General features: G+C 38.4%; 1 protein-coding gene across 1 annotated transcript in view; it reads left to right on the top strand.

Annotated features, from left to right (window-relative positions):
* LOC136863766 (uncharacterized) overlaps positions 1–16,858 on the top strand; it is a 229,715-nt gene that overhangs the window by 182,539 nt on the left and 30,318 nt on the right. The window contains exon 11 of the mRNA XM_067140119.2: positions 14,530–14,608. Coding sequence (XP_066996220.2) covers positions 14,530–14,608 — 79 coding nt within the window. The remainder of the gene's footprint in view (positions 1–14,529; positions 14,609–16,858) is intronic.

Here is a 16,858-nt window from a genome sequence, read left to right as displayed (position 1 = left end):
TCAGCTTTAGCGAGTCAATTGCAAACAGTTGAACATGGCTGCGCGAAGTCGAGCTGACTTGCTTACAAGCGACGATACAGTTCGTGAAATTCTTATGAATACTGAAAGTGATTGTTCAGTATTTGAAGACAGTGATGAAGACGATGTAGGAGGTATATTTGGAAATAATTCAAGTGGCGAAGACTTAAATGAAAGTAAGAATGAGGTTTTACAGCCGCCACGTCCGAAGCGAACAAATGTAAATAAAGCGCCTAGTAATCGCAGAGTTTGGGAAGACAAGACTATAACTAACCAATTCACGCCAACCGCTTTTAACTTTGATGGCAGTAAGTCAGGAATTCAGAATGTTTCACTGATGAAAAACTCTTCAGAAACTGACATTTTCAAAAAATTGTCCGCCTCTTTGGTGTAGTGGTTAGTGTGATTAGCTGCCACCACCCGGAGGCCCAGGTTTGATTCCCCGTCCTGCCACGAAATTTGAAAAGTGGTACGAGGGCTGTAACGGGGTCCACTCAGCCTCGGGAGGTCAACTGAGTAGAGGTGGGTTCGATTCCCACCTCAGCCATCCTGGAATTTGTTTTCCATGGTTTCCCACTTCTCCTCCAGGAAATTGCCGGGGTGGTACCTAACTCAAGGCTTCCTTCCCTTTTCCTTGCCTATCCTTTCCAATCTTCCAAGGCCCCTGTTCAGCATAGCAGGTGAGGCCTCCTGGGCGAGGTACTGGTCATTCTCCCCAGTTGTATCATCCGACCCAATGTCTCGCGCTCCAGGACACTGCCCTTGAGGCGGTACAGGTGGGGTTCCTCACTGAATCCGAGGGAAAAACCAACCCTGGAGGGTAAGCAGATTAAGTAAGCAAGTAAAAATTGTTCCTTGTACCTTGTTTTGAGGATTATCATACCAAAAAAACGTTACTAAAAATGATGTTTCACAATTTTTGTGCTCAAACTTGTTGCTTGGTGTCTTGCTAACATACTATGTTAAATTCATTCGTTTCATTAAAATTTAATGCCTCTTGAGGGTTGTTTTGCAAACGTGCAATAACCTAAATTTTGGGGTGTGCAGTGGTCTAAGAAACCTTACTCTCAAAGGGTTAAATACGATAAAGAAGAGAATAGCAAAGTTCCTTGGACACGTACTGAGATATGACTCTCTTCTCCAAACCATCCTTGAAGGTAAAGTACTGGGAAAGAGATCCAGGGGACGACCAAGGATGTCATACATCAGGAACTCTGTCTGTGAACTGGCATGTGGTTCATACAGCAACATGAAGAGGCTAGCAGTAGATCGTCAGATGTGGCTACAATGACAAGGCATTGCCTTTAGTAGATGATGATGAGTAACTTGGCTTTTTGGTTTTTTGTTCCTTTTTATGGCTGAGGATGTCTCTTAAAGAGACAAAATATGTCCCATTAACTTTGTTGTTCCGAATAAAATAATTATAGTATTGTGAAGTTGGAATTTCCTCAAAGAACCAAAAATACTTGTAACTTTTAATTAGAATGAAATATAAGATTCCACTTCAATTTTATTACTTTTTAATCCAGTAGAAGACTGTTATAACGAGAATTCACAACTGCAAAAAATATGCTCGCTATAGCAAATTGCAGTCATATCCTATTTTCCATTAAAAAATCTGGAAAACCCACATACGCATTAAAGTCAGTATGAAACGGCAATCGGGCTGTCAAAACTTGAGTTTTCGCGTATGACATCTACACTACGGCTTACTTGTTTGTTATTTTTTGAAATCCGATACTACATGAAAGTGTATGTTTAATTCCATTCTGAAAAACTACATTATCACTCCAGAGGCTTCTGTGGCAAACGTTGCAGTTTTCTTCATACGGCATCACACAACGTAACCATATATGTATCAGGAAGACATTTTTCAAGCACATGTACAGAAATGATAACCTCCTCGCTATAAATTTACATGGGAATGGCCTTTCAAAAATTTAACTAGACGCGAGAAAATATAAACTATCCTCTGAAAACAGTGATGTATTTTGCCATATCCTGAGGTGTATCACTTTCTTACATAATTTCAGTATATGACATTTAAATGAAGTGATTGTTTACTTCAGCCATTATTTCTAACGAGTTAACTACCACTATCGGCCACATTATTTACACATTTATTACAAAAATATGTTATCCTCTTTCATTTCAAATTTTCTGTAGAGAACAACAGTCGACGGGCATTACTAATCTAATCCAATCCGATATCGCCTTCTAATGTCAATAAGAGAACTCGCAAGTGTGCAGAGCGAGAAAACGATACCGAAGATGTTAAATTGCATTCTGTGTAAAATGTTTGTTTTCTTACTCAAACAGCACCACCTAACCTAACTTAACCGTACTATATGGATGATGAAAACATATTTCAGGCACCAGTAGAGAAATGACAACCTTCTCGCTATAAATTTACGTGGGAAAAGCCTTTACAAAATTTAACTAGGCGTGAGAAAATATAAACTAACCTCTGAAATCAGTGATGTGGTCTGCCATATCTTTAGTGTATCACTTAATTTCAGTGTATAGTATTAAAATTAAGCGATCATTTACTTAGCCTTTATTTCTCACGAGTAAACACCTGCTTTTTATAAGCTATAAATTTCATTTTTATTCCGTATTGAAGTGCAATTATAAGAAATAAATTGACAAGACAATATATCAAGGAAATATTACATCAGTCTTGGGACTAGTTTCAGCCACTTGGTACAAAAGTGAGTACTTTTTGTGACTTCTGAATATTTCTCCTAGGAAGGCAGACATGGTTTTTTGTAATGATATCGACTCTATTATGGAGACTCTATGCCATGATTTAATTGTAAATGAGTGGCGCTTATTCATAGTTCCAAACCAGTCTCAAAGCAGTACTTCTCCACCCTGAGAACAAATATCCTTATGTTCAGATTGCTCGTGCAGTTAACTTGAAGGAGACATATGAGAACTTTATACTGTTACACTTATCCAATATGAAAAATACAAACGACACATATGTGGAGATCTTAAGGTAATTGCAGTTCTGCTTGGTATGCAGGTAGGATATGCAAAGTACTGCTGCTTTCTATTGCGAGTGGGACAGCAGAGAGAGACAAAACCACTATTGTGGAAAAAAAATGTCATGCTCGGAATGAACTACTTCCTAGACAGAGAAATGTGGTGAACACTCCTCTTGTTGACCCCTAAAACGTGTATCTATTTCTGCTGCACATTAATTGGGTCTCGTCAAAAACTTTGTTGAAGCTATGGACAAAACATCACATGCATTCAAGTATTTGCAAGAGAAGTTCCCTAGGATCAGTGAAGCAAAAAATAAAGGAAGGAATATTTGTAGGACCACTTAGAGCCTGATGAACATTTCCTTTATTTGTTGAGTAGTGGTGAAAAAATGGCATGGCTGTCTTTCACATGTATCTGTAAGAACTTTTTAAGCAACCACAAGGCTGGAAGCTATTGCAATATTATAAAGGATCTACTGATATCACACTACCATATGGGATGTAGCATGCCACTTAAACTACATTTTCTGTAATGATCATTTGGACTTCCTCCTGGATAACCTTGGTGCCATTAGTGACAAGCACAGCGAACGGTTCCAGCAGGATATTTCTCAAATTGGAAAATGTTATCAAACAATATTGGAGTGCGCAATGTTGTCCGACTACTGCTGGACCTTACGAAGAGACATTCCTGAGGAAAAGTATCACAGGAAATCATGTAAGAAACATTTGTTTCTTTAGTTTTTTTTAAATTTGTACATTGCTCACTTCTTTGATTCCTGTTTACTGAGACAAATTTTTTTCAGTTTACATTTGGAACTCTTGTTGCAAGGGCATGTCATTTTGCCAGACACATAGGCTGACATGAACATTTACAAAAACTAACATCACACGAGAACAGAGGCTGATATCGCTACAGAAATTTTGAAATTAGATCTGTATTTGGGGATAAGTCATCTTCCAGAAACTGTCTTTTTTTTTAGACCAGCGTTATTTTTGTTGTGAACTATAATATTTGTTATATGGAAGGTATGAAAACCACACCAAACTTTGCAGAACTCGACACTGTTGGAATTGATACCTACTCTCCTTAAAGGAAGTTTTCACAGTTTACTTCATTCTGGAGCTGCAAACGTGGCATATTGAAATAAGTTCTTCCTCAAGAATGAAAGAAAGAAAGAAAAAGAATTGAGTGAATGAAAAGACAAAATCAGTATTTATGTCTATAAATGTTAATTTTATAATAGATGGCAACAATGCCCTAACAACTTCCTTCTGATAATGACCTATGTTTTGTACAATGGCCTGCTGCTAAGTGAGTTGCTTTTTTTTTCTTTTGTAAATTATGGAATTGAATAACACCAAAAAAAGTAGAGTTTCACCCTGCATTAAAAGCTGCATCTTTTGCAGTAGAACTAGGTGCGAAGTCACCAGCCAGAGAATTTAATGTGCAACTTAACATGGTCCAATATTGGCTCAACCAAAAAAGAGAAGAAAGCGGCAAATAAAAGTACAGTCTTTTCGTGGTGCAAGAATGTAAATATCCTGAAATCGATACCGAAGTGATAAAGTATATTATGGCGCCTTTTGTTGGGAACTGAAAATGGCTTCTTGACCTGTCTGTGTATTTTACTATTCCTTGCTTATTTGTTACTATCCATTTTATGTACACTGTTCTCTCTAAATAATAACTGACATGTTTTGTTCATGAAAGATCAACACCAGATTGTACCAGATCACACTTTTAAGTAATAACAATAATTGTTAAATGGATTAAGTTTATGGCGGTTATACAGTTCATGGTTTATTGGTAGTAACCGGGTGAGTTTGCCGTGCAGTTAGGGTCGCACAAATGTGAGCTTGCATCTAGGATATAGTGAGTTCGAACCCCACTGTCGGCAGCCCTGAGGATGGTTTTCCGTGATTTCCCATTTTAACACCAGGTGGCTGTACCTTAGTTAAGGCTATGGCCGCTTCTTTCTCACTCCTAGGCCTTTCCTATCCCATCGTCGCCATAAGACGGTGGTCGGCGTGACATAAGGCAAATTGAAAAAAGTTTATTGGTATCATAGTGAAAATACCGTGTGAAATCCTCATATCCCTAAAATTTGGTGTGGAAACCTGGGAAGGAAAGCTCCGTGCACTTGCAAAAAGGCTGAAGAGGATTTCAACCATATTTTAAGTGACTCCAAACTTGGAGTAACAAAGGTTAAAACGAGAAGTAAGGTTTTGGTGCACTATATTATGGTGCTATTAATATATTACTGTTGTCATTTTATAGTACAGTACTGGTGTAACAACACAACAATTGTAATTTGTAATTTCTTTCAGTTTTGACTTAATCTATAACTGTGAAGTCCTTTAGAATAAAATAAATTTATTAAGTACCACTAGCTGGAATAGTGTCAGGAGAGGTAGCACAACAGGAGTACTTCATTACTTCTAACATTTTAATTATTAGAAGATTGTACTTAGAATTTTAATATAAAGAATTACACTTCTTAATAATATTCATGCATTCACAATATTATTAATAATAATAATGATGATAATGATATTAATAATAATCAGACTTTGGATAATTATGCACGTATAAATGCCAAAAATATCCATGCAAATATGCACTAAAAAGTGTGAAAATATGCACTAAACTTTTTGACATATGCATTGAAAACACACATCTGTTATCAATTAGCAGTTTTTTATTATAAGAAATGAATGTTACAGTTTAAACATTGCCAAAGTAAAAAAAGAATTCCAATACCGTAGCACAATAAAATGCTCCAGTTTGTCAATGAAATTCTAATGTCTTGATTGCACTTAATCACTGCATGATGTAATAGGTTTTGAAACATAAACTTGCGCCTATTTTCGCTTAAAATGACTTTGCACTCTGAAAACACAATAGTGGCTATGAAGAAAGTACGTATCATTACGTGTCAATCGTGAAGCCACGAGTGGGGAATTTATACTAATATTTTCGTGAAAGTTTCAGTGCACATCAAGCGGTACCAGTTCGATACCGGCCAAGGCAATGAAGACCTACAGTAGGAAATTCGTGTGCCCCAGAGACATCTCCCAGATCTGGATGCAGCACTAAAAGGCAGGACCAATGCCGACAGCTCCAATGGAGCATACTTCAACTTGACAAAATCAGAGGCTTCTAGTATTGATGCCCTGTCAAATTTGCCTTTTGCCTTGGATAACAACCAGAAATGCTTTTATGTTTTTGAAGACCGGAGTTTTTTAACACTACACTCTTCAACATTTCCAAGAAAACTTGATTGGTTAGGTTAAATAGGAGTCATTGACATTTTCAACAATTCCAATACTAATGTGAAGACGCAGTCCTTTTTCTTGCAATTTCTTGATGGCTGAAGATATGCAGTGCAAATTGAAAAGAATAAATATAAGTTGCTCATGAACACAATCTTTGCTGAAGACGACTTGGGCTGCTTCAGAACCAATGTCTTCAATTGCCTTTTTTTACTACCTGAAAATAATCGGCATAATAAACAGCATTTTCGAGCCGCATTCCCCACCTTGTATGAACTGGTCAAGGCGGGAGTGGCACATCATCAATTCCATCCAAAAAGAATTTCTTGCGACTTGGAGTCTTCAGGAACGCTCTTTTCACTGTAAAGATCAATGCGTTTACTTCAGGCAAGGAAGGCCAGACTGCTTCAGTGGCTCGAAGTCCATGTGCTGCACATGACGTGTATCATCCTGGGATATAATATCCCATGACTTCCCATGGCTTTACACATGTAAGGTGCAGCATCAGTGCAGGCCATGAGCAACAGGTAACAGCCATTTTTTGTGGATATGATTATTTTGTCTTTCTCTTCTTCCTCTCTTAAAATTCCAAATATGAAGTCAGCTACATATCTTTGATCCACATCTGTTGTTTTGGCTAGTGAGACCCAAATATATTTTCCACCAGATTTTTTCCTTTACTTTATAAAGCTCAGGAATGTAATTCTTCCTAATTGTTGATTCATTTGGGACTGGTTGTTTCATATACTCCTGTAGAAAGTGAACTAATCTGCATTATGCACACGGCCTAACCACCCAAAAGCTGGTTCTATTGCTGTGATTATAAGATCTGCGGCTGTGAAAGCCTTTTTTGATGTTTAAGTTGTGATTGTTTATCTTAGCCAATGGGATGTTTACCGAGACAAATCCTTTACACAGATCTTCATTGAATTTACTTTGTGTTGGTCCAGATTTACTAAAGCAGTGATTACAAGATGCTTGTGTTTTTCTTTCAAGTTTAACAATCTTCTAACAATGAAACTTTTTAGTTGAAGTTGTGACTGCTCTACAGTATTTGCAAAACCACACACATTCATCAGTTGAAAAGTCTTGAAACTCGCATATATACACTTTCAGTATTTCATTAACAGTACTCTTCTCCTTACGCATTAGTAAGTAAATTTGTGTCCTCATCCCGAGGTGGTACAGCTCTTTCCAGGTATACCCCAAATGGAGGTGATCTGAATGTACCATTTCAACCACATACCAGCCCTCCTGCCATTCTTAAATTTCTGGCAGTACTGGAAACCAAACCCAGGCCCCCGAGGACGGCAGCTAATAACACTAACCGTTACGCTATAGAGGCGGACCCTTAGGCATTATAAATTAAGAAGCAAGAATACAGGTGTTTAACGTACTATGAACCACAACCGGTTTCAACTCAACCAAAGTCAGGCTGACAAGAACTAATCGTGCATGAAAGGTAACTAGTTACAAAATGAGGAAAAGACAGTCCTGCTGTAAGGGAAATTCCAAGAATCAGTACCCACTTAATTGCATTGCAGGTAGACAAAGCCATGGCCAGGTGTAGAGCTGGTGTTGCTAAATTTAAACATGCTGCCAACATGTCAAACAGCCTACCTGAGGATAACCAGCATGGCTTAACACTTCACTTATCTCAAATGCATGTCAAATTTTCTAATAGTGTCCTGCAGAAGCTGATGTCTACACCCAAGACGAAAAATGATTTCGAAATATGCTCTAACAGAAAGAAAACCCCAAAATATGCATTGTTAAGATAAAATTGCTCTGATATATGCAATATGCAAATACATAATTATCCACAAAAAAAACTATACCCCACAACACTTAATGCCCTTGAATGGGCCTTGGCCTGCCCAGCGACCGCTGCTCAGCCCGAAGGCCTGCAGATTACGAGGGGTCGTGTGGTCAGCATGATGCATCCTCTCGGCCATTATTCTGGGCTTTCGAGACCGGGGCCGCCATCTCACCGTCAGATAGCTCCTCAATTCTAATCACGTAGGCTGAGTGGACCTCGAACCAGCCCTCGTGTCGAGAGAATATTCCCTGACCTGGTCGGGAATCGAACCCGGGGCCTCCGGGCGAGAGGCAGGCACGCTACCCCTACACCACAGGGCTGGCCATAATTATTCAAACCCTGATAATAATTATTATAATAAAAAAGTATTGATTTAAAGTGTGATTTTATAGAATCGGATGATCTTTCAGGAACTAAACTTGTCATTCCATTTTAATTAATAGTATCTATTTCAGGTATAATGTATTATTAAATGATTTCTTCGGGTATTTTCTAAATTTATTTTAATTCTGAATTAGTTTCGACAGACTGAAGAACTACTATTATTAATTCAATATAGGGCTTTTCAGGCATTTGCTCTATAAACCAGCGTTTCGTCTTAAGCCTGACACTAGACTCATCAGAGTGGGGTGTGTCAGCTCCTGCCACTGATGCTGGGGTGTATACAAGTGAATTTTATCAGAAGCTCTATTGGTTGCAAGAAAATCTAAGTCCCTAATCAGGAACTTAGATTTTCCATTAGACTGCAGAACCTCACAGTTATAGATTTCTAAAGTGAGATGCAAAAGAGCAACTCAGCACTTAGTTGCTACAAGTTCTATTCATCACATTAACACATTTGATCAGTCAGTGTATGAAGTAGACTACTTATGGAAGACATTAGGTAATTTACATGTCTTCGATGACTCAGTTCAGTATTTGCTCAATGGCACAGAATATGATAAAGCTTGTGAAGAGTATACTTACAATTGAAAACAAACTGTTCAGAAGGCTAAAGGTCTTGTAGGGCACAGTAGTACTGGAAATAATATAAATATCGCCATCAAACCAACTGTGTTGTCGATTGCTCCCACCCATTTCCCCATTGTACCTGATGTTAAGTTGCCCACAATAAAATTGCAATCTTTAACAAGAGACATAGAATCATGGTCTAGGTTTTGGGAGCAGTTTGAAGCTTCTCTGGACAAAAACCCTCCATTTTGCTGTAAATAAGCTTGTATTTCTTTGCGGATATTTAGAAGGGGTGCCTTAACTTTTGATGGAATAGTGGTTATGCAGACACACATAATCAGATTAAACAGATACCAAAAATACTAAAAATCTTGTGATGGGGATAAGAACTGGATCATATAGCCACATTTAAACTTAGAAAATCTGGTGGTAAGACTTTCAGAAAACCTGGAATTTCTAAATGCAGTATATTATATCCGGATACTCGTTGGCTGAATGGTCAGCATACTGGCCTTTGATTCAGAGGGTCCCGGGTTCAATTCCAGGCCAGGTCAGGGATTTTAACCTTAATTGGTTAATTCCAATGGCTCGGGGGCTGGGTGCGTGTGGCATATTCAACATTAGAAATCATCCTCGGTAGGGCCCTCATCTTCACAGACATGCAGGTCGCCTAATAGGCCGTTTACTAGAAAAAGACCTGCACCAGGCCTCTCCGGAAGCCATACGCCATTTATTTTATTTTATAGCCGGATACAAGTTCTGTGAGCATTAGGTGAGAATGTTGACTCATATGGGAGAATACCAGCCCCTGAGCTACTAGGTGCCTTCCTCTAGGACATTTGTCGCCATTGACTTATTCATGCAAAGAGGCAGAATATTGAATAAGGCAGTCTTGCGTGGCTAATGGGGTTCCTCATCGAGGAGGTGACAGATCTATTAACACACTGAAAATATTGGGGAGATACACCTCTGATGCCATACTACTTGGCCCTTGCTGCTGCTCTTCAGGTAAGCATGAAGTCAAACAAGTTTGCGAGGGGGAACAAACAAATGACGGTGCCATTTTGCATATATTTCAAGCATAAAAGCCATTGGGGTTAAGGCTGCCAACAAATAATAAACCCTAAGGCAAGGACAGGAAGATTAAAAACTGTGAATTGCTGCTTCCTAGGCTTTAGATGAGGCCGCTTCAAGGTTCATTGTTTTAAACGAGGAAGGGCATTTTGCAGTTAACGTAAAGGTCAGCACCACATGTCAGTCTGTGATACTGATGACTACATACATACATACATACATACATACATACATACATACATACAATTGGAATCGTTACATACCTGCAAACAGTCGGTGTATGGATTAAGGGACCATCAGGAAGGCAGAAGCTAACACAATGTATCTTTGACATTGATAGTCTAGATTCATCCACTCTTCACTGATAAATTCACTGGGTCAACAAAACATTACTGACAAGACACTGGAGATAACCACTTTTAGATCACCCTCAAGAAATTTGGTCTGTAGGAGGAAAGTGAGCTTTGACATGATGGGGTTTTCAACGGAAGCTTGTGTCTCCATTACAGCATTTGAGTGTCATGACATGTATATTAGGCAACACTGTCACAAAATATTACAGTTTTGGCTTCACTTCGGATGCTAAAATTAGTATATCCACAGAATGATTTAGAAGTTCTTCCTAACGAAGCTCTCATAGGTGCAGATTATTACTGGAAGAGTGTGACATTGAAACAACCAATGAGAATTGATTCCTCTCTGATGTTACTTCTTTCAGTCGTCAGATATGTAGTCAGCAGTGACAGATCCGGTGCTACAGTTAACGTGATAGTGATCCTTGAGAGCTAACGTCAGAACTTTTCTCCAGGAGTTCTACAACTCAATTTGTATCGAAGACAGAAGAAGAGTTGTTCCACTGCCTCAGAAGGAGGGTATTTTCCTTTCCAACAATTTCACCCTTACTGAAGCACAACTCCTCTTCTTGTAAAATAAACTGGAGAAGACTGACAAACTGAAACACATGTAACTCCTCATGCTTGACTACATCAAGAAGGACCATACAGTTACCCCTACAGTTAAGCCCCTGACAGTTTATCCTACCTTCGTCATTATGTGATAATGAAACAGAAGAGAGGCAATATGAAGTACAGAATTGTGTTTTGTATATCTTCACATGAACGACTCACTCAAAATGAGCCCCAATTTACTACCAGAAATCCTAGCAACACATCTATGTTTTTGGAAACATCCAAGATGGCGATCAAGCATTCCTTCAATTAATCCTTGGCGGGAGGGGTGACCAAGACCTGACTAGATTCTTCTGGTTCCAAGTCACAACAGACGAAGATGGAACTTGGCAAATGACAGATTATGTTTGCACTTACAGACACTTGCCGTTTGGCCTGATACGCAGCCCTTTCCTTCTTTCAGCCTTTCCCAGAAAACAAGTTTTCTACAGCATCAAGACTTTGACATTTTTTCTTTTATGTATTGTCAGCATGGAAGTTTATATGACCGGTCTATTGAAACAAAACTGCTAAGCCGCTAAAGATGTGATGGTGAGCTGAAGGATACAAAATAAGGGGGGAAAATCACACTTTAGGGAGCAAATTGGAACACAGAATCTGGAACACTTTTCCTTTGTCACCAAGACATCTCAGATGCACATCTGGAAGAGCTGGCTACAAAATGAGAACTTTTACAGGTTCTTAAATTTGTTACCCACTCAGAAATCTTTCACTACTGTCTGTTTTAGGCAAAATATTATTCCAGGACACATGGCTGAGAGCGATAGAATGGGACGAGATCCCCTCCCCAACAACATTACTTGCAACTGGCAGATTTGGGTGTCAAGTCTCCTAAATGTTTCAGACATAACACTTCCACAGTGGCTAGGTCTTTTGGACCGGACACCACAGACTTCAGAAGTTCACATCTTTTATGATGTCTCTGAAAGAGCCTATAGTGCCACAATGTATGTAGTACACACAATAAACCCTTATGATTATTTTTATATTGACTTAGAAATCTCAATAAATGGACTCTTATTATTATAAGAAAATTATTATATTATATCGACCTCTCAATACAATACAATACAATACAATTTTAGAAATTTTACACGATAATTACAATAATTAAAACCATTATTTGTCACCAGTACATGTTTATATTTCTTTAGACTGTCTTCATTTAGCTAGTAAATTTTTTGTTTACTAAAGACATCCTTTGATGCTACTGAAAAGCTAAAAATTGATACATAAAATGATATTCATGTGTTAAAATTAAAAGCCTTGTAAGAATATGCAGATTGAGTGTTCAGTCTTCTTGTTTACATATAATCATAATGCTAAAAAAATCACACTTTTCTAATATACATATGACATGATTAAATCATCTTGTAGCATCTTGATGGCTTTATAAACAGTTGTTGCATTAAAGTTGTAAAATGGACCATTTATGTAGGGATGACAATGGGAATTCCTTTTATATTAGATATGGTGGACCTTGTTTGGAGCTTGTTTAGTGAAGTGTCAACACTGAAGAAAGCATGTTCAAATTTAACGGTATCGTTCTTATTCCTTTTGGAGTCTGGAATAAAATGGACAGAAAAGTATGTGAGTGTGTGATAGAAAAGAGGATAACCCTAATGGAAAATGCTTCAGCCGGGTACTCGCTCCCTGTCCTTCAATCTGAGTAACATTGTATTGTATTGAAATAATAATTTTCCTGTAAGAGTCAATGTTTTGAGAATTTTTGACTATGTAAGAATGAAAAATGACATTGAGACTTCTGTTCAGCTAGCATGTTATCAAGAAGGTGACACTCCCAAGACTTGAAGTACTAGCCACCCTGGTCAGTCCGAGACCTTTGAAATACTTTTGCCACGCTACAAGCTATGATGTCACTAAGCCAGCACTATGGACCGATTCCATGGTCCCTTTGGGATGGATAAGGAGCAATGCCAGCACATGAGAAACCTTTGTCACTGAGCAAATGGCTGTGCAGTTTGGGTCACGTAGCTATCATCCCGCATTCAGGAGATAGCGGGTTTGAACCCCACAGTTGGCAGCCCTGAAGATGGTTTCCCGTTTTCGCACCAGGCTGTACCTTAAGGCAATGGCTACTTCCTTCCCAATCCTAACCCTTTCCTATCCCATCATCGCGATAAGACCTATCTGTATCGGTGTGACGTCAAGCAAATTAAAAAAGAAAAACCTTTGTTTCCAATCATGTAACAGAAATTCAGTCTACATTACGCTGGACTGGAAAATTCAGCCGATCATCTGTCATAAAGACTTAATGCTATCAAATAATTGGTTTGTGTGTGTGTTTTTTCCCTCGTTCGTTCAAGGCCTCGACTTGAAGTTTTTAGTGACGCACTTCCTGAAGCAAGGGAAACATCTTGCCAAATACTGACAATAAATGCTGTCGTCTAACTTTGATAATAAAAAGGTACAGTTCCCTTTGGAAGCTACTCCGTGTATCATCATGGGTCTGTTTCACAACACGGAACAACTGGACAGAAATTCTGGAGAACTTATGGCATCAGAACATGTCACCGCTCGAGTCCACTGGATTAAGAATGTTCAAAGAGAAACTTTCCAGCAGAATTCATGAATTTCAATGCAATCTTCCACCACAAGAGGAATCCAAGATCTCACATTTTAATCCATTTATAGAGGATGGACTCATTTGCCTCAGTGGACGACAGTTTTGCGACAGCCTCTTTGAAACACATCACCACCCCATATTACTTGACAGGGTGGGTCACTTTGTCAAAATGAACACTGTACTTATGTAATGTATCAACGGTGGCTCTCAGAATACAAAGCAGTGTTTGCATTGTGTAGTACCGCAGAAGCCACTAGTATTATTGTAGGTTAAGCAGATGGTTTTAGGATAGAACACACTATGTTGAACATACAGTGATTCATCTTGTCTATTCTTTCATCAACCACAATGATGTTCTGATCCTTCACAAGTTCTTTGATTTCATTTTCCTCACAAAATAAACTTCTCTGTAATAATTTGCTTTACTCTTGCAATTTTTATTGTTGTTATCTTCCAAATGGTAGAAAGGTATGCTTGAAAACTTCCAACATTTCGTTGTACCTAGTATCTGCTATTGACTCGCAAAGTATAGGTAACCTGAATATCTCAGAGTCTCCTTGGTTCCAGTCTCATTGGACACTGATAAATTCACTTCCATTATTATCATAATTTTATCAATACTTGAAAGTATATCAGAGATTTACAGGAACTGATTTGGCACAGAAAAGTTTACTTCATTAGAAATTGCAGACATGGGAATGCAGCATTAGTTGTAGAACCATGAGCTTGGTTGTAAAGCTATTATATTATGACAGGCATTTAGAAATTCAATATTAGGATTGGCATATTCATTGCTTTGGTACCTTACATTATATTAATATTTGCCTTTTTATTTCCTGTTTTTAGAATTACTACAATTCCAGATTTGAAAAGGAAACCAAAGTCTTCGACCAGTCAGAAGAGGACGTTATCCCTTCATCTCAAGGTAATATAAAGGACTATAAATCTTGCTTAGGGGCCTCTTTGTCAAAATCATATTCAAGGTGCTTAAATGCAAGATACCTGGATTGGTAGTTTCACTTGCATGTTATAGAATCATATTCAAGGTGCTTAAATGCAAGATACCTGGATTGGTAGGTTCACTTGCATGTTATAGAATCAATTTCCAGGACAGAATGCTGGCTCTTAAGTACTGGTATCTCTTAAAATTTATTACAGTTAAAATTATGATGAATGTATACATTATTATTATTATTATTATTATTATTATTATTATTATTATTATTATTATTATTATTATTATTATTATTATTATTATTATTTGTGGTGTGGGTTACTGTAGTCACGTCCTAGTTCATGAACCATGGGCAATGGCTCAGTGGCTTAGTAAGTGGTCCTGCAAGTTGGGATAGCAGTAAATATGGAATAGGAGTTGGCATATTGGACATATTCTGAGTCATGGCATTCCTTGTGCTCAGGCGACAAAGACTATACAATTCACCGGTGGTCTCTAACCGCTTAGAGGAGAGCTCCTCACAGAATTTCCACCGAGCACACTCAGAACGTTTTAAGCAAGCCTTGGACATATTGGACATATGGGAGTAACGTGAGTCCCACTCCCATTTGATAGGGGAGGGACTCCTTGGAAAAAACTTGGCGAACAAAATGGAATTTGATGGGGAGCTATCGATATTAATGGGGCTTACAGAAGAAAGAAAGTAGAACTGGCTGAGTCAGCCAAGAGGATGCATCTGGATGTGTTAGGAGTTAATGTTATTTGGATAAACGGGAGATAATGAGGAAGAGATAGGAGATTATAAAGTGCATTTGATGAATGTTAGAGAAAGGGAAGGGCAGAATGTGGGTTACGACTGTTCATCGGGAATACTCTTGCACGCAACATAGTTTCTGTTAAGCATGTGTATGAGTGATTCATGTGGGTAGATTTGGCGGATGATGGAATTAGGTTGAGTATTGTCTCAGTGGTGTGGGTTACTGTAGTCACGTACTAGTTCGTGAACCATGGGCAATGGCTCAGAGGTTTAGTAAGTGGTCCTGCGAGTTGGGATAGCAGTAAAGCATATTGGACATATTGTGAGTCATGGCATTCCTTGTGCTCAGGCGACAAAGACTATACACTATACTATGGTGCAAATGAGGATGAAGTTGAAAAGTTGTATGAAGCATTGAGTGACACGATAGTCAGGGTCAACAGCAAGGATTGGGTAGTGCTAATGGGCGATTTTTTATGCAAGAGTTCGAAATACAACTGTAGGATACGAAAGGGTGACTGGTAAATGTGGGGAAGATTTGGAAGCTAATAGGAAAGGGAAGAGTTTACTGGACTTCTGTACTAGTATGGGATTAGCAGTTACATATACAGTACATTCTTCAACCATAAGCTGTCCACCACTACACATGGGAGGGTAGGAGCACCAGATCTATGATAGACTACATCTTAACAGACTTTTGAGTTCAGGAAATCAGTTAGGAATGTGCGGGTTTTCCGGGGATGTTTCGATGATACAAACCCCTGTTTGATCTGTAGTGAACTCAGTATCTCTAGGCCTAGGATAAAGTAAAATATGTCTGCAGGCGAATAAAAGTAAAAATATCTCCAAAACAAGAAAATTACACAAAGTACATGGATATGATTAATGAAATGATCTAGAAAGTAAAATATATCTGCAGACCTATAAGGGCAAAAAATCTCCACCACAAGAAAATTGCACAGAAGTACATTGATATGATTAATGAAAAGTTCCAAATAATGGACAGTAAGCAGGTTCAGAATGTAGAAAGAGAATGGGTGGCATACAGGGATGCTGTAGTAGAATCAGCAATGGAATGTGTCGTAACAACTGTGTGTAAAGATGGGAAATAGTGAACATCTTGGTGGAATGATAAACTGAGAGCAGCTTGTAAATGTAGAATTGTCTCCAAACATGGACTGATGCAGACAGGGAATTGTAAAAGATGAAAGAAACCGAGTGAAACGGAATAGTTGTCGAATCCAAGACGAAGTAGTGGCAAAATTTTGGTACTAACCTGGAAAGGCTAGGTCAAGCAACAGGGAAGCCATTCTGGACAGTAATAAAGAATTTTAGAAATCAGGTGTAAAGCAGGTGAACTCATATAGTTCCCAGGAAATCACAGGACAGGTGGGGGGAATATTTTGAAAATATTCTCAATGTAAAAGGAAATCTTCCCGGCGATGTCACAAACAACCAAGCTC

The sequence above is a fragment of the Anabrus simplex genome, chromosome 2 (assembly GCF_040414725.1).
Source record: "Anabrus simplex isolate iqAnaSimp1 chromosome 2, ASM4041472v1, whole genome shotgun sequence".
In the NCBI taxonomy this organism is placed as follows: domain Eukaryota; kingdom Metazoa; phylum Arthropoda; class Insecta; order Orthoptera; family Tettigoniidae; genus Anabrus; species Anabrus simplex.
Note: the sequence above shows the minus strand (reverse complement) of the source record. Positions and strands in the feature narration are given on the sequence as shown.